General features: G+C 45.7%; 1 protein-coding gene across 1 annotated transcript in view; it reads right to left on the reverse strand.

Moving 5' to 3' along the window:
* Nucleotides 1–12,966, reverse strand: part of LOC126248437 (elongation of very long chain fatty acids protein-like) — a 130,814-nt gene extending 117,848 nt beyond the window's left edge. Inside the window, exon 1 of the mRNA XM_049949415.1 lies at nucleotides 12,949–12,966. Coding sequence (XP_049805372.1) covers nucleotides 12,949–12,951 — 3 coding nt within the window. The 5' untranslated portion in view covers nucleotides 12,952–12,966. The remainder of the gene's footprint in view (nucleotides 1–12,948) is intronic.
* Between the last annotated feature and the right edge of the window lie 10,221 nt (nucleotides 12,967–23,187).

A 23,187-nucleotide genomic window follows, 5' to 3' on the forward strand; every position in this document is an offset into this window, starting at 1 on the left:
GCTTTTTCTAGCATAAATACTCTCCAAGCCTTCTTGAAGGATTTATTAACTTCAGTAACCATCGTCGCTACGACCACTAACCGTTGTCTCTATACTGACAGTCTCAATGGTCGGATCTGTTTTTATCTACAAGGTCTAAAGTATTTCCACTGCGTGTCGCTTGTCTACTTAGTTGTTCAAGGAAGTTTTAGGGAAAACGTGTTTAAAAGTACCTCACAAGTCTGTTTGTCTGTAGTACCTGCAGTGTATCCATAGAAGCCACAGTCTGCGCACTCACCATCCTATGGAATATAATATGTCTTTTCGATAAAAATTAAATATTTCCTAGCTTTCAGCCAGCTCTCGGTTCTGAGAATAATGTGCGACAACTTTCCTGGAGCTAGCACCTATCCCCCCCACCCCAAAAAAAAAAAAAAAAAACAAAAAAAATCCATGTGCTAAGTAGTCTGCAACAGGAGTAGTTGATTCCTTTGTGTGGTGCATCCCTGACCTACCACCTACCAAGGGGAGTCCTGCAGCTCTCTACCCCATAGCGCAGGTCCAGAAATGTGCAACTATGAGTGTCACAGAATCAACAGAGCTTGTGGCTGAGACCTTCCACCAGGATCCAAACCAAAGGACCCCAGTCGACTCAGGGCACGATGCTGCAAATTGCGGGCTCTGCTTGCACCCGATGAGTGAGGCCAGTCGTCTTCACCACTTCTACCAACCGCCTGTAGGAACTGAGGATGGCTTCGGAGCCGACGAACCGACGAAGACGACATGAGGAGCAACTTGCGGACTACTGCGCCCTGAACTTTCGATAGCCGCAAGCAGGGCCTCCTCCACATCCTGGATGAGCTCTGAACGCAGTTTCCTTAATGGGCTCCAGAACGAGCCTAAGTTTGGAGCTCCTGATAACTAGTAAACTACCGAGTGCATGCTCAGACCACGCTGAAGGTGCGGCCACATATCCACTCACAGAGTGAATGGGCGAGACCAAACTGCAGCCTCTATGAGCCTCCGCCTTGAACTGCGCGACCGCGTAACAACCTGGCACTCATCCTGCAGTGAGCGTGGATCCCCCGCGTGGGGTACGCTGGAAGTTGCCCCGACAGCAGAGCCTGTGGTCTAAACAAACGACGTCTGAGGTGTCTCATACGTTGCGCCACTTTCCTCGCTGCCGCCACACCCTGAGGCAGCAGCCTGATGGCGGCTGACCGCGGCCATGAGCGTCTATAGATGTAGCGAACTGCGGCCAGCTCCTCTTGTATACTCAACCAGCACGCACACGCCCAATATATCAAATAGAGTAGTTCAAGACACAAGTTCGTGGCTTGTAAATAATAGATTGATGCTAAATCACAATAGCACTTAGTGTTTAGAATTTATAATACACAAATTTGATTAGACGGAATGGATATATGATTAGTAGATCTGAACAACTCACATTTACAGATGTATAGACAGACGATTAGCTAAAATAGAAAGCCCGTCTTATGGATCTTTTTCTAAAACTGAATGCATCTATATTAATCATTAAAACACTAACTGCAATAAATGATAGCGCAACAAGGAAATTAGTTAATTTTATTTATTTTCATTTCCTTGTGACATATGGCGTTATGTTCTGAGATAACTGTTCCCATTCACAAAGGATATTTTTAACTCAAAAACGGGAAGGTGGAGCAGTATATGTTGTAAGTTACGAACTTCTTTCGACCCCTTAAGACAGAAATAATTTTTATCAACTTTACCACTGAGAATAACAATACAGACGTAAGGACAAAAAATGACACTGAAGAACTTACAGAAGAATATTGAGAAGATAAGAACCAAAACCAGCTACATGGAATGTACAAACATCTAGAGGACAGAATAAGATTAGCTCGACTAGAGGAGACCAATTTATTCGTTATTGGCCTACAACAGGGATGCTCAGACCGTGATTCGGTCCGCGATTTATCCGATGGCGGTCCGCATCTCACCGTTCGTTCTTGTAATTTCGTTCGCTTTGACTCATCTTTTCTCCCTTTCCGGAAAGGAGAGAGCGGTTCCTTGTAGAACGTAAGGCTTGGAGCCACGCCAGTCTAGCAGGCATGGGGACAGGGGGATCTCAATTCGGAATAATAACTTCTCTGACGGCACGTTAATTTACAACTAGAGTTCTTAACAACAATGCAATCTCAGCATCAAGAGCTGCACTTTGGCCTGCAAGGAACGACATTTAGTCGTCAGTGCTACAATTCTGCCGAGCCGAACATCAAAGCAACTGTGAAATCAATGGAGTGTCATGTTTAAAATTAAATTGTGTAAATAACGTTTCTGTAAAAATACGTTGTTGTAATTATATTTGTTAAATAAAGTAAATGTTTGTGAAACAAATGACGTGAATTAATTATGTGTATGGTTTTGTTTTTCTACTTGCGGCCCTTCCGTACTCACAGTAAGGAGTTTACGGGCCGCTTTACCAGCAAGCCTGTACCTCACTGCTCTACAATATACACTGAGATTGAAGCATACAAAAAGTCGCACTGTTATCTTTCCGACCCCAGAAGCAGCTGATGGAACCAGTATACGAACAAGTAATTTTCCTACCGCTATGAAGGGTCTCTGCAACCTGCTGCGGAAACTTTTCACGCGAAGACAAGAAATATTGAATCAGAAACAGGCTTATCGCGACTTGGCAAGATCTCACGGGAAAACAATTATCTATACTGCGCAATCACTTCCAAGGCATCACATTGATGTTAAATGTCCACAACAGATTACAGAGTAGCCTAGATAGAAATAGGAAAAAAATGGTTCAAATGGCTCTGAGCACTATGGGACTCAACTGCTGTGGTCATAAGTCCCCTAGAACTTAGAACTACTTAAACCTAAGGACATCACACACATCCATGCCCGAGGCAGGATTCGAACCTGCGACCGTAGCAGTCGCACGGTTCCGGACTGCGCGCCTAGAAATAGGACAAATTGATGTTATGAGATGTTTTGGTATGATATCAGAGATCAGGAAGCTAGCTGACTTTTAGGAATGGATATATTGTGCACACAGAGACCATATACAATATGCAGGAAAATGCTGTATTTGCCATCCACAGCTGAGATAATATTAAGAGGGAAGAACCCGATGACAGTCGCAAGAAGATCGTTGTAACATAAACAACCAATTGTACAATGAGTACGCGATAAATGTGGAGATCACAAAGGATACTGAACGTTTATTTAGTGAAGAAGGACATTTAGGTCGTAGGGTAGACTGGGTACGGTTGTGCCAGGGTACGGTTGTGACAGTTGCCATATTAGCCAAACAAAAAAGAATAACGTGGAGAGTGGGAGGGAGACAAAAGCGGCGTGCCTGTCTGGACTTGTGTCACAGTATTGCGTCAGCCGTCGCGCGACAATAACGCTAGCAGCGGTCTACATTACTTTTCAACAGTCAAAAGTAAGTTTCTTGATTCCATTTCTTTTAATGATTGTTGCTATATTTGTACTGATAAAGTAATGAGAGTTTCTTCTCGTTAAACGTTAAACATTAGTAGTTTAATGTCAGTGATTACTTCGCACGTAGAAAATTTTGTATTGCCATTGCGATGTTTTTCTTGTGGAGGAGTGCGTTGGGTCGGTTGTGACATATTTTCTGGGTACGGTTGTGACATGTTTTAAGCGTACGGTTGTGACATTTTCTGGGTCACGTTGTGACACGAAGATAATTATTTTTTGCTAGATGCCCAGAAAGAGGTTGAGGAAGACTGACAGAGGGCAGTGTGGCATTACAAAATATGAAGACGCTTATAAAGAAGTGAAAAACGGGAGTTCTATACGCAGAGCCGCGGAAATGCACGAAGTTAATCGCATGTCTTTGCTACGATACATTCGTTTTTCACTGCACGCTAGAATGAAGACAGCGTCAGCATGGCATATGTCGCACATAATAAAGTGTTCTCTGAGGAGCAGGAACAGCAGCTGGCACTTTATATAACACGATGCGCAGAAATATATTTTGGCCTTTCTCCGAAAGAGGTGCGGAAGCTAGCTTTCGAACTTAGTACTAAATACAATCTGAAGCGACCTGCTACTTGGCTCGAGAATGAGATGGCTGGCGAGGAATGGTTTCGTTCATTCATGAATAGAAATCCTTCACTCTCTGTTCGCGTAGCTCAAGCAACTAGCCTTTCAAGAGCAACGAGCTTTAATAAAACAAATGTAAAAGCTTTTTATGACAATTTGCAAACTGTTATGGACAAGACAGAAATATGAACTACAGGATATATACAATGTTAACGAAACAGGCGTCACTACTGTCCAAAAACCTGACAAGGTAGTAGCAAGACGTGGGGTACGCCAAGTGGGAGCTCTTACTTCAGCTGAGCGAGGCACATTAGTCACAGTTGCTTTTGCAGTAAATGCCTTGAGGAATACTATGCCTCCTCTATTTATATTTCCACGGGTTCGTTATCGTGATCATTTTGTTAGGGATGGGCCTGTAGGATCAATTGGGACTGCAAATCCTTCAGAATGGATGCAAGATGAATCGTTCTTAGTATTTCTCCCACATTTTAAGAAATTCTCTAATGCTTCTCAAACGCATAAAGTGTTGCTATTGCTGGATAACCATTCCTCACACATCCACATCAACACACTGGTCGAGCAGCTCCTTGTAAGCCTTACATTTCTTTCGTCAGTGGTAACTGATGCTTGAGGCGGTGTATAGAGCTATGCCACTAAACGGTGGATGACCGGAAACGAGTAATTTGGAATGAAGAATCTCGCTATACTCTTCAGCTTTTCGATGGAATGATTTGGGTTTGGCGAATGCCTGTGGAACGTTACCTACTGCCATGTGAAACGCTAAAAGTGAAGTACAGAGGAGGTGGTATTATGGTAAAGATAACGAGGGAGGGTATGAACGTACTTTATAACATTGTGTACTGCGCACAACAGAGGAACAGTTGAGAGACAATGATTGTATCAGTATGACAATTCTCCCTGGCGTAAAGCAGCGTCTGTGAGGCAATGGTTTGTGGACAATAACACTCCTGAAATGCACTGGCCAGCCCAGAGTCGAAACCTGAACTCGACGAAGCACCTTTTGGATGAGTGAAAAAGTCGACTTCTTTCCAGACCTCAGCATTCAGCTTCACTACCTTCTCTCGTTTCGGCTATTGATGAAGAACGGGCTGGTATTCCTCCACAGAGATTCAGACACCTCATTGAAAGTGTCCTCAGCAGATTTCAGGCAATCATACAGGCGATGGTGTCCGAATAGTTTTGATCAAATAGTGTAGATGTGACTTTGGCGAATCATCATGCTGTTAACGAAGTGTCGTCATGGATTAAACGCACACTGTATGACAACACGCAGCCACAACATGGCAGTCTGCCTTCTGAAGGCCGACAGTACAGGAACGAGTGAACCCTTCTTGCAGAAACTGATCTAAGACATCGAGATAACGGTTGAAACCTATTCAGAGTGAATTTCGACAGACAGTTAACTGAACGCACGGGTTATGATACAGGCGGAAAAGCTATTCAGCTTGGGAAAACCATTTGAGACACCCAGGAAAAATCTATGCCCATTAAAGTCTGCAGTCCTAGATTAGCTGGAGAAAGACTCTCAGAAAAAAACTTAAGGCGAATGCCGGAATGGTTCCTGTGAAAGGACACGGTCGATTTACGTCCTTATCCTACCCCAATCCCTTCTTATGCTCCATTCTTAATGAATTAGTCGTCGACGCCACGTTTAAACATAAACTTTACACCTTCCTTCAATTCGACATACGAAAATTAAGGTAGACATCGCATCAAATCAGTACTACACACCCATTATAGGCCTACAAAAATCAACTTAGTCGGATAAAATCAGCGTCCTTCCTGGCTTAACACCATTTGAAAAACACGGGTAAGTTTAGTAACGTCAGAAATGGAAATACGCTAAGCTGGAATAAAGGAGAAACAAGACGCACTGCAGTTTGATGATGCAGCTGATTAGTGACTGACATCTAAGAAGAGTTTTCTCTGATTCACAGCACCGTCAGCTAAAGGTCTGGGAATGAAAGAATGGTGTTATAAGCAAACAATACTTCTCAGCGACAACTCATCATTACAGCAGTTACTTATCTCAACGGATACTGGACGTCTTGATATTAGATAAATTACACTTTGGACTTCGTCGTTCCCATTCCAGATTTCTGTACTAGAGATTATTGCAACTAGTTGACGAGTTACTGTGCTATTGTGCAAGGGCTGTGGCTTTCATTCAGTTGTTTTGGTTGTTTCCTTCTTTCTGGCTACCCAAATGCAATGTAACTGTGCAGATGCCGCAGACATACACACGATGAACACGAACTTCGGACGACTGCCCATGGCAGATAAAAGAACAAAATGTTCATACTGCACTTTCTGTTATAGTGGTGTCATTCTCTACTTTGCTGTCTGTTTTTGTTGTACATTAGCTTTGAAATTAATGTAGTCAAATAGAGCTACATAATGATCCTTTACTCATACTGCGACCGGCCACCGTGTAATCCTCAGCTCACAGGCGTCACTGGATGTGGATATGGAGGGGCATGTGGTCAGCACACCGCTCTCCTGGCCGTATGTTAGTTTACGAGACCGGAGCCGCTACTTCTCAGTCAAGCAGCTCCTCAGTTTGCCTCACAAGAGATGAGTACACCCCTCTTGTCAACAGCGTTGTGCAGACCGGTCGTCACCCATCCAAGTGCTAGCCCAGCCCGACAGCGCTTAACTTCGGTGATCCGACGGGAACCGGTGTTACCACTGTGGCACGGCCGTTGGAAGATGTCACTGACGTACTGTCAGGTAAATGTGGAAGATTGGGAAGTGGCACATATGTATACCAACGATGTCCTCTCACGTCGATAGATATGACAAGTACATCATGTTTTATTGCCCGCTTGAACACCAGATGTAAGTCCCCTTCACTGAACAGCGTACTTGAATAACACAATTCTCGTACACTGATCAGCCAGAGCATTATGACTACCGACCTACCGGGTGATCAAAAAGTCAGTATAAAGAAAAGTTAATAAACCACGGAATAATGTAGATAGAGAGGTAAAAATTGATACACATGCTTGGAATGACATGGGGTTTTATTAGAACAAAAAGAAAGAGTTCACAAAATGTCCGACAGATGGCGCAGGACAGCAAAACGTCAGTGACTGCGCATGACAATCGTCTATAAAAGGAGCTGTAATTAGAGAGAGAATTACGCCGATGACACCGCCTTCCTTGCCCTCGCCCCCACCCTGCAGCGCTCCCAACACCTTCTCCAGTCCCATCTTGACCGATTCACCGCTTGGTGCAACTAGTGGTTGCTTAAGGTCAATCCTTTCAAAACCCAGGCGATCATTGTAGGCAAAACCTCCCCTTCCTTCCTCCTCCTCGACTTCTAAGTCACCGTCTATGGCCGTCCTATCACCCTCACCCTCACCCTTAAGTACCTTGGCGTCACCATTGACCGTCGCCTCTCCTGGACCCCCCACCTCTGGACAATCCAAGCCAAGGCACGTTCCCGACTCTGTCTCCTCACCCACCATCCTCCACCATCCTCCATACCTATAAATCCCTCATCCACCCTATCCTCTGCTACGCCCACCCTGCCTGGATCTCCGCCCCTCCTACCTTTTGCAAATCCGTTCAGATCCTTGAACACCATGCTCTTCGCCTCACCTATCGCATCTGTCTCCACTCCCCCACACGGATCCTGTCCGACCTTATTCCGTTCCCCCACCTCCTCCTTTTCCTCGAATGGATACGGATCCTCTACACCTCCCATAAACTCGATCCTCCTCACCCGCTTGTCTCTCCCATCCTCTGCCGCGCTCATCTGCTGCCGCACCTGTATTTCCACGTCCCACCTGCTCTCCATCTCTCCACTGTCCATACCCTCTCCCAAGGTGGCTTCCGCCAGCTGCCCCTCCCTGATGATGCCCTCCTCCCCTCCATCTACCCCTCCTACGAACTTTGATACTCCCTCCCTCTTCCTGTGTTTGTTCCTACGGGCACCCTCTCTCCTTCCTCTCCCACTTCTCTCCCTCCTCCCTTTCTCCCCGCTCTTTCCCCGGGCTTCCCCCACCCCCTACCTTCATTCCTCTCACCATCTCCTCTGCCATTGGCATCTTTGCTCTACCCCCTCCCTGCCCCACCACCTTCTTCCCCTCTTGGCAGGTCCCTGGACTCGCACACATTGAGTGGACATTCGCGCACTGGAGATCATCACCATCAGTTTCTCGTGTGTGTGCCATCGTGTTTGTGATTTAGTGTTTTTCGCCGCCACGCTCCTTCGTTCACTTGTACCGTCCAAGTCATCAGTGTTTGTGTGCAGTGCCGACAGTTTTTTGTGTTTTTCGTCGAGTGTGAACGGCTTCGTGTTTTTACTTTTTGTGTCTACTGTCTGTCTTCATTGTCTCTTTTATTGTAATGCTTGTGGCTGAAGAGTGGAGTAGATTTATGCGCTGCCAGACAACCTTTGTATGAGGTGCAAAAAACCACAAAAAAAGAGAAAGAGAATCAGATGCGCCAAAAGTCGCAGCATGTTGACGTTACCTGAAAAGGCGCTTTTAGTGAAGCTGTATTATCAGAATGGGGAATGTGCTTGTTCAGCGTTATGATCCTATCGCCATAGGAAGGGGATTCGAACGCGTAAAGGTCCGTTGACAAATGCAGCTGTGGCGAGAATGATTTCGAAGTTCGAAGCCACGTGTTGTTTAGACGATAGACCCCATAGTGGCCGACCGAGCACAAGGCGTAATGATGCTGAGACAGTTCAGGAAGAAATGGAGACTGTAGCCGGTTCGTCTATGCACGGGGAAGTCAGCGCTCGTGCAGTCACACGTCGCACCGGCATTCCATACACTACTGTTTGGTTGGCACTTAGGCATACCCTCCGATGCTATCCGTACAAAATCCATCGGCATCATGAACTATTAGGTGGCGATTTAGTGAAACGGAGGGCATTTGCGGTGTGGGCGTTTCAAAAGATGGCGGAAGATGACGATTGGTTGAGTAACATGTTGTGGACCGACGAAGCTCATTTCACGCTCCGAGGGTCTGTCAACGCCCACAACTGCAGAATTTGGGCTACCGAAAATTCTAGAACTGTCGTGGAAACTCCATTGCACGACGAGAAAGTCACGGTATGTGTTGGATTTACCACATCTACCTTTATCGGGCCTTTTTTCTTCGAGGAAATGCGTGACAGGTGAGAGGTACGCCGGTATGTTACAGAACCGCATCATCCCCAGCCTGGCTGATAAACACCTGCTGGAACGTACGGTGTTTATGCAGGATGGCGCTCCACCCCATATTGCTAGACGCGTGAAAGATACCTTGCGCGCATCGTTTGGTGATGATCGCGTGCTCAGCCGCCACTTTCGTCATGCTTGGCCTCCCAGGCCCCCAGACATCAGTCCGTGCGATTATTGGCTTTGGGGTTACCTGAAGTCGCAAGTGTGTCATGATCGACCGACATCTCTAGGGAATGCTGAAAGACAGCATCCGACGCCAATGCCTCACCATAACTCCGGGCATGCTTTACAGTGCTGTTCACAACATTATTCCCCAACTACAGCTATTGTTGAGGAATGATGGTGGACATATTGAGCATTTCCTGTAAAGAACATCATCTTTGCTTTGTCTTACTTTGTTATGCTAATTATTGCTATTCTGATCAGATGAAGCGTCAATTGTCGGACATTTTTTGAACTTTGTATTTTTTTGGTTCTAATAAAACCCCATATCACTCCAAGCATGTGTGTCAATTTGTACCTCTCTATCTACATTATTCCGTGATTTTTTCAGTTTTGAAATTTATACTGACTTTTTGATCACCCGCTATTATCGATACAAACCCGTCCGGCTGAGAGCAGCGTCACCTGAGGAGGAATAGCTGCTAGTCAGATATACGCACGATGCATGTAGTATCAGTGAGCGTGCTGTCCGTGTGTAGAATGAGGAAGGCGCGTGATGTATCTGAGTTCGACCGAGGGCAAATTGTGATGGCCCGAAGGCTCGACACGAGCATTTCGGAAACTGCAAGACTTTTCGAGTGTTCGAGGAGCGCTGTGGCGAGTGTCTTCAACAAAAAAAAAAAAAATGGCTCTGAGCACTATGGGACTCAACTTCTGAGGTCATTAGTCCCCTAGAACTTAGAACTAGTTAAAACTAGCTAACCTAAGGACACCACACACATCCATGCCCAAGGAAGGATTCGAACCTGCGACCGTAAAGGTCTCGCGGTTCCAGATTGCAGCGCCTAGAACCGCACGGTCACTTCGGCCGGCTGTCTTCAACATGTGGCGAACCCAAGGTGAGACCACGTCCAGACGTGTGAGGTTGGACGGTCACTTATCATTACAGATGTCGGACGTCATAGGCTGGGCACAGTGGACAGGCGGCGAACAGTGGTGGAACTAACATCAGATTTTAATACTGGGCAGAGCACAGGTGTGTCTGAACACACAGTGCACCGAACATTCCTAACGATGGGCCTCCGTAACCGACGATCCATGCATGTGGCAACGTTAACACTACGACATTAGAAACTACGACTGAAATGGGCGCGTGATCATCGGCACTGGACGTTGGCGCAGTGGCAGAGCGTTGCATTGTATAATATATCCCGATACCTTTTTTATCATACCGATCGGAGGGCGCGAATCCGTCGTCTTCCAGAGGAACAGCTCTTTGACACCTTCACTGAGGGACGGAGACAAGCTGGTGGTGGCCACATTATGCTCTGGTGAACATTCACGTGGGAATCCATGGGTCCAGTGGAGTTCGTACAAGCCACCATGACTGCGATGGAGTATGGTACACTGGTTGCAGACCAAGTACTCCACTTCATGATGACCATGTACCCGATGGCAGTGGCATTTTTCAACAAGATAATGTGCCATGTCAGAAGGCCAGGAGTGTGATGGAGTGGTTCGAGAAACTCTGATGTGTTGCCCCCCCCCCCCCAGCTCGCCAGATCTGAACCCATTCGAACACATGAACGTGGCATCAGAGCTCATCGCCCTCGCTCCCGGTATTTATGGGAATTAGGTGACTTGTGTGTGCAGATGAGGTGGCAACTCCCTCCAGCGACTTCCCCAAGGCCTCATGGCTTCTATACCAGGACGCATCACCGCTGTTATCGGTGACAGAGGTGGACATACCAGCTATTAGGTAGGTGGTCTTAATTTTCTGGCTGATCAGTGTATATGCTGCGCCAGTAGTTCCTGGAATTCAAACATTTACCAATGTAACGCATTTCGGGACCAGGGCTGAATGTTTGAAGGAATAAGATAGTCAACGACGCAGAATATAAATGTTTCACGTGGAGGCAATTTCGCACATCTGTTACAGACTAACAGCACAAATTCCGTCGAAAATTACCGTCCCCCCCCCCCCCCCCCCCCGCCCCTAGTTCCTATTCACCTCGTACGACGACATTACATAATGCGTGTAAACGATAAATGTTTACAATGTACCATAGTGCTGTAGATGAAGTCGAGGCGAACAATTTGATATAGAACACTTGTGGTGTATAACGTCGGGAAACTACCACATATTGGCCTACAGAAGCCATCTAAGCTACAGCGCATGCGCTGCAACAGGTTTTGAATACCCTTTCGCCCTTTTACGCCGCCGATTCAGTCGGTCAGAATTTGAAATGTTTTCGTTTCGTTAACATTAAAAACTTGAACTTTCCCGAGGGGGTGATGAAAGAAGAAAAGGCTTTTGTAAATGTTGTGGTAAAAGTAATTACGCTTGCCGTTCGATCTAAATTTAACCTTTAAAAGCACAATAGTCTCACAGTAAGAACGCCAGAGAAACAAAACTATGTAAATGTTAATTTTGTGCAATTTAATGTTTAAGTGTAACTTACACAGATGTTCATTTTACAGTTTTTAAATGGAAGAACAAGGAATGTTTAATATTCCAGGTCGGTTTTATGGAGATAAAGAAATGACCTTCAGACGGTTAAGACCGAGTAAGCCGGTGGCGTAACCGGGCGAGAGACTAAACGTCGCCGCGCAGGATTAGCCGAGCGGTCTCAGGCGCTGCAGTCATAGACTGTGCGGCTGATCCCGGCGGAGGTTCGAGTCCTTCCTCGGGCATGGGTGTGTGTGTGTTTGTCCTTAAGATAATTTGGGTTAAGTAGTGTGTAAGCTTAGGGACAGATGACCTTAGCAGTTAAGTCCCATAAGATTGCACACACATTTGAACATATTTGACTAAACGTCGCGCTGTGTTCGTGCACAGTAAGTTAGGTGGCTTTTGTAGGCCAGTTTGAAGTAATTTCTGGACTTGATAGACCACAAGTGTCCTATAGCTAATTTTTCGTCTCGGCTTCCTCTACACCAATGAGATACATAGTATACGTTTATTGGTTACATCCTACACTTGACAGAAAGAAACCTACAGTAAGAGTGCAGTGTCATTCTTGTCTCATAATAAGGCATCAATGCCCAAGTAACTGCATGTGTCTTAATCATTTCCTTTGTGCTACGCCTTTTTGACATCCTTCAGAGGTAACATAATGGCGGTAGTACGGTAGGATGACGACGTACCTTGCATCCACTCTGATATTTTTTTCTTTTTTTTTTGGGGGGGGGGGGAGGCGAGGGTAGAGTGACCGACAAAACATGAACCAAAAGATAGCAAATCTGTCAGCCTCGGTGACAGTTTGCTAACACCCAAATCAAAGTTATTACGTCATAATCCAACTACAATATTTTTCAGCACAACGTCAAAATTTCACTTCTGTTGTATAAAGGGTGGTTATATTTAAACTTTTGATTCTTGAGTGGGTCCCCTTGGAAAACGAGTGATCGTAGGACAATGAAACTTTGTGGAAAAATTTGTAAGGGCATGCAGAAGAGAAAAAACGAATAAACCATTGAAAGAAACACACCATAATTTTCATATAGAAATTAACGTTTGTTAATTGCGTACCATGTTTACGTTCCAGGTTACAAACGTTGCTTAATGTGACGACCACCCGCACCCACGTCAGCATGGAGTCGCACTAGAGATACCAATTGACAACTGTTTGCAGCTCTTTTCGAAAGGTGAACCATGAAATGTTTAGTTGTCGAGACACAGCTCGTGCACTGCTTGAAGATAGGACATTGCGTCCAGCATTCTCAGCTATGGCAGTAGTTACTGCTTCAACAATTTGTTGCGCAGTTGGCCGTCGGCCTTTTCCAGGAGCAGTTCCCAGATCTGAAGTTAATTCGAACTTCCGAATCATAATCATCAGCGCCGGAGTGGGAAGAGGATCTCTTCGTATTCCTTTAATGCGTCGATACTCGTGAAGAGCAGCCGCGTTGTTGCTGCTGTTATGATGAAACAGCTTTACCAGTAGAGTCCTGCTCACCCTGTCCAGACTCATGTTGATTGCCATCAACTGTAATGCGCACTAATGCTTGTGGTTCAGCCCTACGTTGCCGTACCAGTACCGGAGCCTAACGGCGAGTCATGACACTAACACTACTAACAACGCAAATCCTGCAGCGCAGTCTATCATCGTCCCTATAAAGTTTGGCACCCATGCGGTAAAAAGTTTTCTGTCAACACTGGCTCAAGCAGCGAAAGTTGAATTATAACCACACACAATAAGCATGACTGTAAGATTTGTGTTAGCTGCTGCAACTCTTTCTGCCTGTGGTGGATCGTTACGGGACTATTGGTCCATCGCAATAAAACAATATTTTAGACTGACATCACCTTGGGAACGTCCACTATGGGCGAAGAATTCCGGGGCCTGGCGCACCGGAAATAACAGCGAAGGTGATGTGACCTTGTGCCATCTAAGCTGCTGAAGGCCAGCAGAGGTTTCGCGGGCGCTCGTCTCGCGACTGGAGGCCACAGGCGAGCCGGCGCACTGGGGAACTACAGCGCACACCGACACGCCCCGCCCACCTGCCGTTGAGCAATCCCGCCACTCCTTCACCTCAAACGGGACCGGTCTCTTGTTTACGCTGTGTTACACTCTCCACTGACGCACCTGCTTGGATGAATGTGTGTCTACTAACTGCTGCTCACGCCCCCCGACACCCCCTCCCCAATTCCCCCCCCCCCCTTCCCCTCACCCCACCACTGTTGATCAGACAAGGAAACTTCCATTGAGTTGCAGATTTTGCCTGTATGCTGGTTAAGCGGTTATATCCTTTATACAGGGTGTCCCAGGAAAGTGGCGACAGACTTCTAGGGAAGGTTGAGAATTGCATAGGAACCCATGGTCGCAAACGTCAAGGGAAAGTGGTAGCAGTGGTCGAAGATCGGAAAGTAAAAATGAGAGCGTTTCATTTGAAACATCTAGTGAACATAATGAGCACACATGGTGTACGACGTGAATATAGCTCTAATGTTGCAACATATTCTCGATGTTTGTACCATTAGACGCCGAGCGTACCTTAGACCGACCGAACATTGACTGCTGGACACGCTCAAACTAACTGGGACTTTCTTTGATTGTAGCAGTGCACAGACGATTCTTGCGATGGGATCCATTTCCGACTCCGCAGGATCGCGATACTTGAGAGATTTCATGTTTTTCACAGAAAGAAATCAAGGTTCGATAAATGCTGTAAGCGCGTGTGCCAGGGAACGCGTCCACCAAGCCCTGTCTATCGAAGTGATGTACTGGTCCGTGACTGGCAGTACCCAAGATCGATTAACAACTACAAGGGATCGTACTGTACCAACGTCTCTATGCCGTTATTGCAGAGTATCCTGTTGCGAAAAGTACTTAGGCCACCAGTCGACCACCACACCTTTAATTAGGTACAGTTTCTTATTTTTAAATAGATGTTAAGACTGCAGAACGCTATCTAATTGCAGAAGATTCCAGTTGGAGAGGAGCCTCTGATGACGACAAGAATCTAGCCCGCGCCGCAATCACACTGGCAGTGAACTAATCGGACACGAAATCAGCCTTAGTACAATTAATATTGCAACCACCTCAACCGCTGACCATGCAGACAGCCTGTCTGCCAAATAATGGGAACAATACCCTGCCTAGACACTACGCCGAAATCGTACCAAGCCACGATAGAACAACGAATAATCACTTAACAATATTCACACACCAATGATTACTGAAGTTAAGCAGTAGTGAATAAATGGGCCTATTTAATGAACCACTCTCGTTGTCTACGATACTGATCTCGTCAGAGCAACAAATTACTTTAATTTCAGTACCTGATTATCTTGCGTGATGATAAATGCGACATCCAACTAGCAATTGTTATCTTTCGCAACGAGCTTTTCACAACGCAGTACGTACTCTCTGACATAAACTCGAAACTATTTTATTACTTGCACTAAAATACCAATCTGTCTACCGTCTTGAAATGATTATTTTGTTTATGGACACTTCCATCACTACTGTTAGGAATTAAAACATTTTTAATTCTCCCTTAAATATTTTTCCAACTCGACGCAGCGATAATATGTAAGTGATGAGACTTCGCATGCGTCACAGAATAACGAATATTTGTTAGTAGCAAAATCTTTGGCCTTTCCATAAATAATTCAATTACTTCAATTAAACTTATTCATCATCTAGAAAACTCTTTCCTTTGATTGAAATCTTTTCTTTCATATTGAGAAGCTCTACTTTCAGTAGATTGTTTATAATTTCATTCGTTCAAGAACCTTTTACCAAGCACATTTAAAAACACCACATTATAAGTGATATCGACTCCACTGTATCAATATCTCTGAATTACACTTTTTTATACTTCCTAAAATGATATAGATATATTCACACTAGGTACCAATTAAATAGACTGGAAGGTTTCCTTTAACCCCAATAAAATTGGATTTATTTTCCTTCTAGGTATCTCAATACACGTTGGTTATCACCAGTGAACGAGTGGAGGCAAATATATTATCATTCCCCACAATACGGAAACAAGTAATAGAAAAATCAAACAAAAATTCTAAATGTCACCGCCACTTTTCAACTAACCTTAAGTTACAATTTAAAAGCAAATCTTGACCTCTTCAGGCGTTGACCACATGCGACCCGCTAAGTTCCCTAACATTTAAGTCGGCCACTCGTCACCTTAATGAATCAAGTTTTGGTTTAGTTACGTATAGCTCGTTAAATGGTTCCTTCAATTTACTATCGCTTGTCTACTCAGTGATACGTGCACACCATCACCGTATAGTGGAACAGTTCGTCGTTCTATGAGCCAATTCGCTGTCTGCTGCAAGCTAGTGGTCTTGAAAATACAACTACCAACACATGTTCGAGGCTTTCCCTTCTCGACACATACAGGCACAATACCCAAACCACCTCAATAAAAACGACAAGCAATCCAATTACCTCTGGGCGCGTCGCGACCACTCAACATACAATGCAGACGGGATATCGGTCACACCGATTCCACAAAACTCAGCACCTAACAAATCAATCTCTCAATTAAATTAGGCTCACGCGGGACTTACCCCAGAAAATTTTACGAACGAAACTGTTCCCACAACTATAATCAACAAAATTCCGTGCACTCTCCCAAGACTTAGGCGTCAACTGAGTAGCCTCACTACACCACGCAGTGAAACGCTATAAGATCAGACCTGATATACACCAATACCACCACTTGCTCGGTGAGAGGTCTATCCGGGAACTAACTAACCCTTTTCGTTGTACAATAGGAACCATTTAAAACGAACAAACACGCAACGCCACGCCAACTTTTAACAATTAATGTAATAATCATTGATGCTGTCGATTCTTCGTAATAGCGGCCGGCTGCTGCGCGTCGCTCAGGCGGCATCTCTGGACGCAGCGAGTGCGATATGGTATATCGCTGCAGTCGCGCATGCTCGCCACCTGCTATTCATCTAGAATACAATTTGATTTTCGTTTCACCACATCATACACGTATATTATCGTGACCACCAGGTGTTATCATTGATTTATCACGCAGTATGCTTAGCACCAGTAAGGGCGAACGTTCCCCGTGCGTTTGACACAGCACAGTGGGAATGACCTGTTCAAATGTCTACGAACAGCCAGTCCAAAGCGAGCAGGTGCCCCATCATGGTGAAAAAACATGCTGCACCTAACATTTGCTGGAACTTCTTCAAGCAATCCGGGAAGAAACTGTTCCAGAAAGATCTGATAGTTCGCGGTGGTCAAGCGGGATGGTAGAAGAAGGTACGGCTCAACTAAACAGTCGCTGATCAAACCCGCCCACACATTAACTATGAAGCAATGTTGTGCCACATGGTGCCGCCCACCATGGGAGTTTTCTGGTGCCCACAAATTTCATTGTCGTGATTTGCATACGCCATCCCTAGTGAATGTGGCCTTATCAGTGAACAACACGAGCTGGGAAATGCACATCTCGGCCACTTTTTTGCAGAAACCACCGTGCGAAACGCATACGTGAATCATGATTATAGGAATGCAATACGTGCACTCATTGAAGATGAAAGGCGTGTAAGGACTCGGCGTTCAAAACACATTGGACTCTGCTATGAGACATCCTTATGTCAGAGGCAATGGCACATATGCTGGTGCTTGATTTAGTCTCTACGACATCCAACACACTTTTTTAACCTAACGACCGAAAGCGCTGATCGTGACATTTCTCTCACTAGGCCTGCCACTTCTTTATGTCCCGTACTTGCACATATTTCTACAGAGACGTACATAGAAAACTATGGCACGGTTGATGTCTGTCTGGGAAGCGTTCTCTATAAATGCGTCCAGCGGCTCGTCCATTGCACTCTGCTGTTCCATACATTAAGTGCATGTATGCAAGCTCACCGTTTGTACACTGTTCCATGCTCTTTTTTGTATGCTGGCTGGCACTCGAATGAGGAAATCCTCACGGTTCTCCGCTAGTACTCTTGTGTACAGCACCACCTAGCGACGTTCCCCTCCAGTACTCTTGAGAGCAGTACCAAATAGCGGCATAGGATGTAGTTTGCGGTCACGGGTTGCTATGTAATTTGGAATCCTTATGAAGTGCACCACTTACCCTTGAATTTTACCGCAACATTTTGTACATATGTAGAGAATCAGCGATTGCTGCCGTGACGGGCAAACCTCAGTAACGGCTATTAGGTTGCGGAGAACCAAACTTCCGGTTATGGTCATTCTTCTGGAGATATTAACCGCATACTATTGCAATAGAGCCTACGCGGGGGGGGGGGGGGGGGGAATACAACTGAAACTTGTCACACATAGTCAACACAAACGTCTAAAAATTCAACATTAGATGTAGAAGATAGTTTTGAAAAGTATCTCTCACGATGTTAGATTGCTAGGCCACAGAAGACGGTTTCATAGGAAATCGGCTGATATTCCAGGTCGCCTGTCCTGACTGGGATTTCTGTGTTACACTTGCATCTTCAGGTATAAATTCTGTGACATTATTCTGAACAAGGACATGATTAGTGGATTGACAGCAATAAAGGACTTAAAAAACCGTCAGAAATTAATTTGTTAGACTACTAAACCTTCACTGCCAGTCACGTTTGTATTTGGTTTGTGTGTTACAACTGATTTAGGAGACTGTTCTCATTAATGAAACGGCTAATGAGCATTTTGTTTCTGGTTCACACACGGTTTCTTGAATCGTCTTTTAGTCGGAGGCAGTTGGAGTACACTCATATTCAAAAGTTAAGCGATCTTCGAGATCGTTCAAACAGCATTGCAACGTGGCAGCGCCTTGCATACCAAATTGTGACGCGACAAGTATTAACATGGGATGCACATCGCATGTTCAAATGAGACTACTTAGGCAGAAACAATCCGAGACGACTGAGGTCTTAGGTGTAATGGCTCTCATTGCATATTGTTTGTATTAACTACATAGTATTAGACTCCTTAGGGAATCAAAATAAAACAATGTACACATCTGAATGCCAATACACGTGACTGGATACAATCAGTGTACGTTATGCTGTTAGTTGCTTGTAGTATTATTTTACGATGCATAGCAAATTCGAGGACGGAGGAAACGCTCAGCGACAATATGTGCAAGGCCTACCAGCTGTTCAAACGCTGCACTAGGATTCATATCTTGTCTTAAATGACCACAGACGTCCAGTTAGAACCACATCTGCTCTAGTAACAAACTTCACAGCAGCATCTCGGACACGCATTCTATCAGACTTGGTTCGTCGGCTTCTGTAGTTTGGAGCTATACCAAGTACATTCTCCTTACGCAAAGCTATCATGTGACTCGGTGAATGTGCTGTCCTGCCCAGAATGGATGAACTCAGCAACGGTGCAGCTGTGGATAGGTCGGGCTGGAACGCCTCTAAATGACAGTACTATGCAAAAAAATGGTTCAAATGGCTCTGAACACTATGGGACTTAACATCTATGGTCATCAGTCCCCTAGAACTTAGAACTACCTAAACCTAACTAACCTAAGGACAGCACACAACACCCAGCCATCACGAGGCAGAGAAAATCCCTGACCCCGCCGGGAATCGAACCCGGGAACCCGGGCGTGGGAAGCGAGAACGCTACCGCACGACCACGAGATGCGGGCACAGTACTATGCAGCCAGTATGGTGGAATAGGAGCGATATGATGATACAAGAGATTTCGTCTGAGTCGGGGTCATGCTGGGAGCACGCACTATACACTGATGTGAGAAAAGTCACGGGATATATCCTAACATCGTGTCAGACCTCATTTTGCCCGACGTAGCGGAGCAACTCGACGTGCCAAGGATTTAAGAAGTAGTTGGAAGTCCTCTGCAGAAATACTGAGATATGCTGCCTCTATAGCCGTCCATAATAGCGAAAGTGTCGCTGATGCAGGATTTTGTGCACGAACTGATCTCCCTATTACATCCCATAAATGTTCGATGGGAGTCGTGTCGTACGATCTAGGGTCCAAATCATCCGCTCGAAATGTCCAGACTGTTCTTCAGAACTATGTCGAACAACTGTAGCCCGCTGACATGCCGCACTGTTACCCATAAAAATTCCATCGTTGTTTGGGAACATGAAGTCCATGAATGGCTGCTAATGGTCTCCAAGTAGCCGAATGTAATCATTTCCAGTCAATGATCGGTTCAGTTGGACCAGAGGGCCCAGTCCATTCCATGTAAACATAGCCCGCACCGTTGTGGAGCCACCACCAGCTTGCACAGAGCCTTGTTGGCAACTCGGGTGTATTGCTTGGTGGGGTCTGCACCACACTCCAACCCTACCATCAGCTCTTAACGACAGGAATCGGGACTCACCTCACCAGGCCACAGTTTCATAATCTTTAGGGTCCAACCGATGTGTCACGGGCACAGGAGAGGCGCTGCAGTTGACGTCGTGCTGTTAACAAAGGCGCTCGCGTCTGTAGCTTGCTGCCATAGACCATTAACGCCAGATTTCGCCGCATTGTCGTAAAGAATACGTTCGTCGTACGTCCCACATTGATTTCTGCGGTTATTTCACGCAGTGTTGCTTGTCTTTTAGGATTCTGTTTTCGCCACTGCGTAGCGGGGACGGCTGGGGTAAAACCTAACCAATGGCTGTGACACATATATGTCTAGTCGCCATCCTGTCTTAGTTCTATATCTGGCTTTCTGTTTCGGGTTCTTCACGCTTACTCCAAAGCAAGACAGATCACTCCTTGATCTTGTTGTGAGCCATTATAAACTGTAGCTTAACAATACTACATTTTATAGCAAATAAAATATTTTGCTAGCAACCGATTTTTAGTTACTGCTTAATGTAACACGTACGTCACGTTAACATATTTCATTCCCCTTTTCTGATATTTGAAATTTTTACATTTCTACATTGTCAATGAACTGTGGCTTCTCACAAGTAACGTTATTGCATCTGTCCTCTCCGTTTCTGTATGAGTGAAACTTATACTTGTATTAAAGCTTATGTAGGTCTGAATCACATATTAACTGTTGATTTTTTCATTTCTCTTTTAGTGTAATAGAATTTTGACTCTTTAGAGTCTTCTCCATCTTTATGACAGTAACAAAAGCGTAAATACACTCCTGGAAATGGAAAAAAGAACACATTGACACCGGTGTGTCAGACCCACCATACTTGCTCCGGACACTGCGAGAGGGCTGTACAAGCAATGATCACACGCACGGCACAGCGGACACACCAGGAACCGCGGTGTTGGCCGTCGAATGGCGCTAGCTGCGCGGCATTTGTGCACCGCCGCCGTCAGAGTCAGCCAGTTTGCCGTGGCATACGGAGCTCCATCGCAGTCTTTAACACTGGTAGCATGCCGCGACAGCGTGGACGTGAACCGTATGTGCAGTTGACGGACTTTGAGCGAGGGCGTATAGTGGGCATGCGGGAGGCCGGGTGGACGTACCGCCGAATTGCTCAACACGTGGGGCGTGAGGTCTCCACAGTACATCGATGTTGTCGCCAGTGGTCGGCGGAAGGTGCACGTGCCCGTCGACCTGGGACCGGACCGCAGCGACGCACGGATGCACGCCAAGACCGTAGGATCCTACGCAGTGCCGTAGGGGACCGCACCGCCACTTCCCAGCAAATTAGGGACACTGTTGCTCCTGGGGTATCGGCGAGGACCATTCGCAACCGTCTCCATGAAGCTGGGCTACGGTCCCGCACACCGTTAGGCCGTCTTCCGCTCACGCCCCAACATCGTGCAGCCCGCCTCCAGTGGTGTCGCGACAGGCGTGAATGGAGGGACGAATGGAGACGTGTCGTCTTCAGCGATGAGAGTCGCTTCTGCCTTGGTGCCAATGATGGTCGTATGCGTGTTTGGCGCCGTGCAGGTGAGCGCCACAATCAGGACTGCATACGACCGAGGCACACAGGGCCAACACCCGGCATCATGGTGTGGGGAGCGATCTCCTACACTGGCCGTACACCACTGGTGATCGTCGAGGGGACACTGAATAGTGCACGGTACATCCAAACCGTCATCGAACCCATCGTTCTACCATTCCTAGACCGGCAAGGGAACTTGCTGTTCCAACAGGACAATGCACGTCCGCATGTATCCCGTGCCACCCAACGTGCTCTAGAAGGTGTAAGTCAACTACCCTGGCCAGCAAGATCTCCGGATCTGTCCCCCATTGAGCATGTTTGGGACTGGATGAAGCGTCGTCTCACGCGGTCTGCACGTCCAGCACGAACGCTGGTCCAACTGAGGCGCCAGGTGGAAATGGCATGGCAAGCCGTTCCACAGGACTACATCCAGCATCTCTACGATCGTCTCCATGGGAGAATAGCAGCCTGCATTGCTGCGAAAGGTGGATATACACTGTACTAGTGCCGACATTGTGCATGCTCTGTTGCCTGTGTCTATGTGCCTGTGGTTCTGTCAGTGTGATCATATGATGTATCTGACCCCAGGAATGTGTCAATAAAGTTTCCCCTTCCTGGGACAATGAATTCACGGTGTTCTTATTTCAATTTCCAGGAGTGTATTTCAACAACAGAAATGCTGAGCATTTCAAAGACGACACTGGTATTTAGAGAGGTTATGTATATGAACATGGCTTGTACCCCTGTTATAACTGATTACCGTGAGAGTTGATGCACTGTGTAATATACAGGGTTCGTATTCGGTAGAAGAGTGGGTTAAACTCTAGTGCGATGAGTTGAGCAAAATGTCGGGATCCTTCCTTGAACAAGATCATGGCAGCTTTCCTACCCTAGCACTGGCCACGCCGTTGACACGACGTTAAAAACTAACCTTTACCCCGTCTTTCTTCGGTGTTGAGTGCGTAGAAATTTAAGATGGAGTGATTTATTCGTTATTTTTAGTCATAATATGCCGATTCTTTTTGTTTGTAAAAAGGTCTGATACACTTCCTAATATTTTATTAAATACACAATTTCTGATTTTTAAGGTGTAATTGAGCAACTAAAGAGTTCACTTAAGAAACGCGATGCAAAAGAGCTTAGAGATTTCGAAATTCGAAAGTTGGAGAAGAAGCCTCAATAAAACAGAAGAAAACAGAAGAAATTTGTACGAACATTTCTAAAGAATTTGTGGAGAATGATTACGTCTCTAGATAAGACGATTTAACCCATTTGAGAGAAATAGTCAAGGAAGATCAAGAAAGCGATGGGTACTGTAACAGACAAAACAAAAAAAAGGCCAAGTGCATTTTTCAGCGTTTCTGGACTGAAAGTGAGGAATGAAGAAAGGAAGGAAATGAAGCTTAATCGGGATTTAACGTTCCGTAAACGATGAAAAGGTTCACA

This window comes from Schistocerca nitens, chromosome 3 (genome assembly GCF_023898315.1).
Source record: "Schistocerca nitens isolate TAMUIC-IGC-003100 chromosome 3, iqSchNite1.1, whole genome shotgun sequence".
Taxonomy (NCBI): Eukaryota; Metazoa; Arthropoda; class Insecta; order Orthoptera; family Acrididae; genus Schistocerca; species Schistocerca nitens.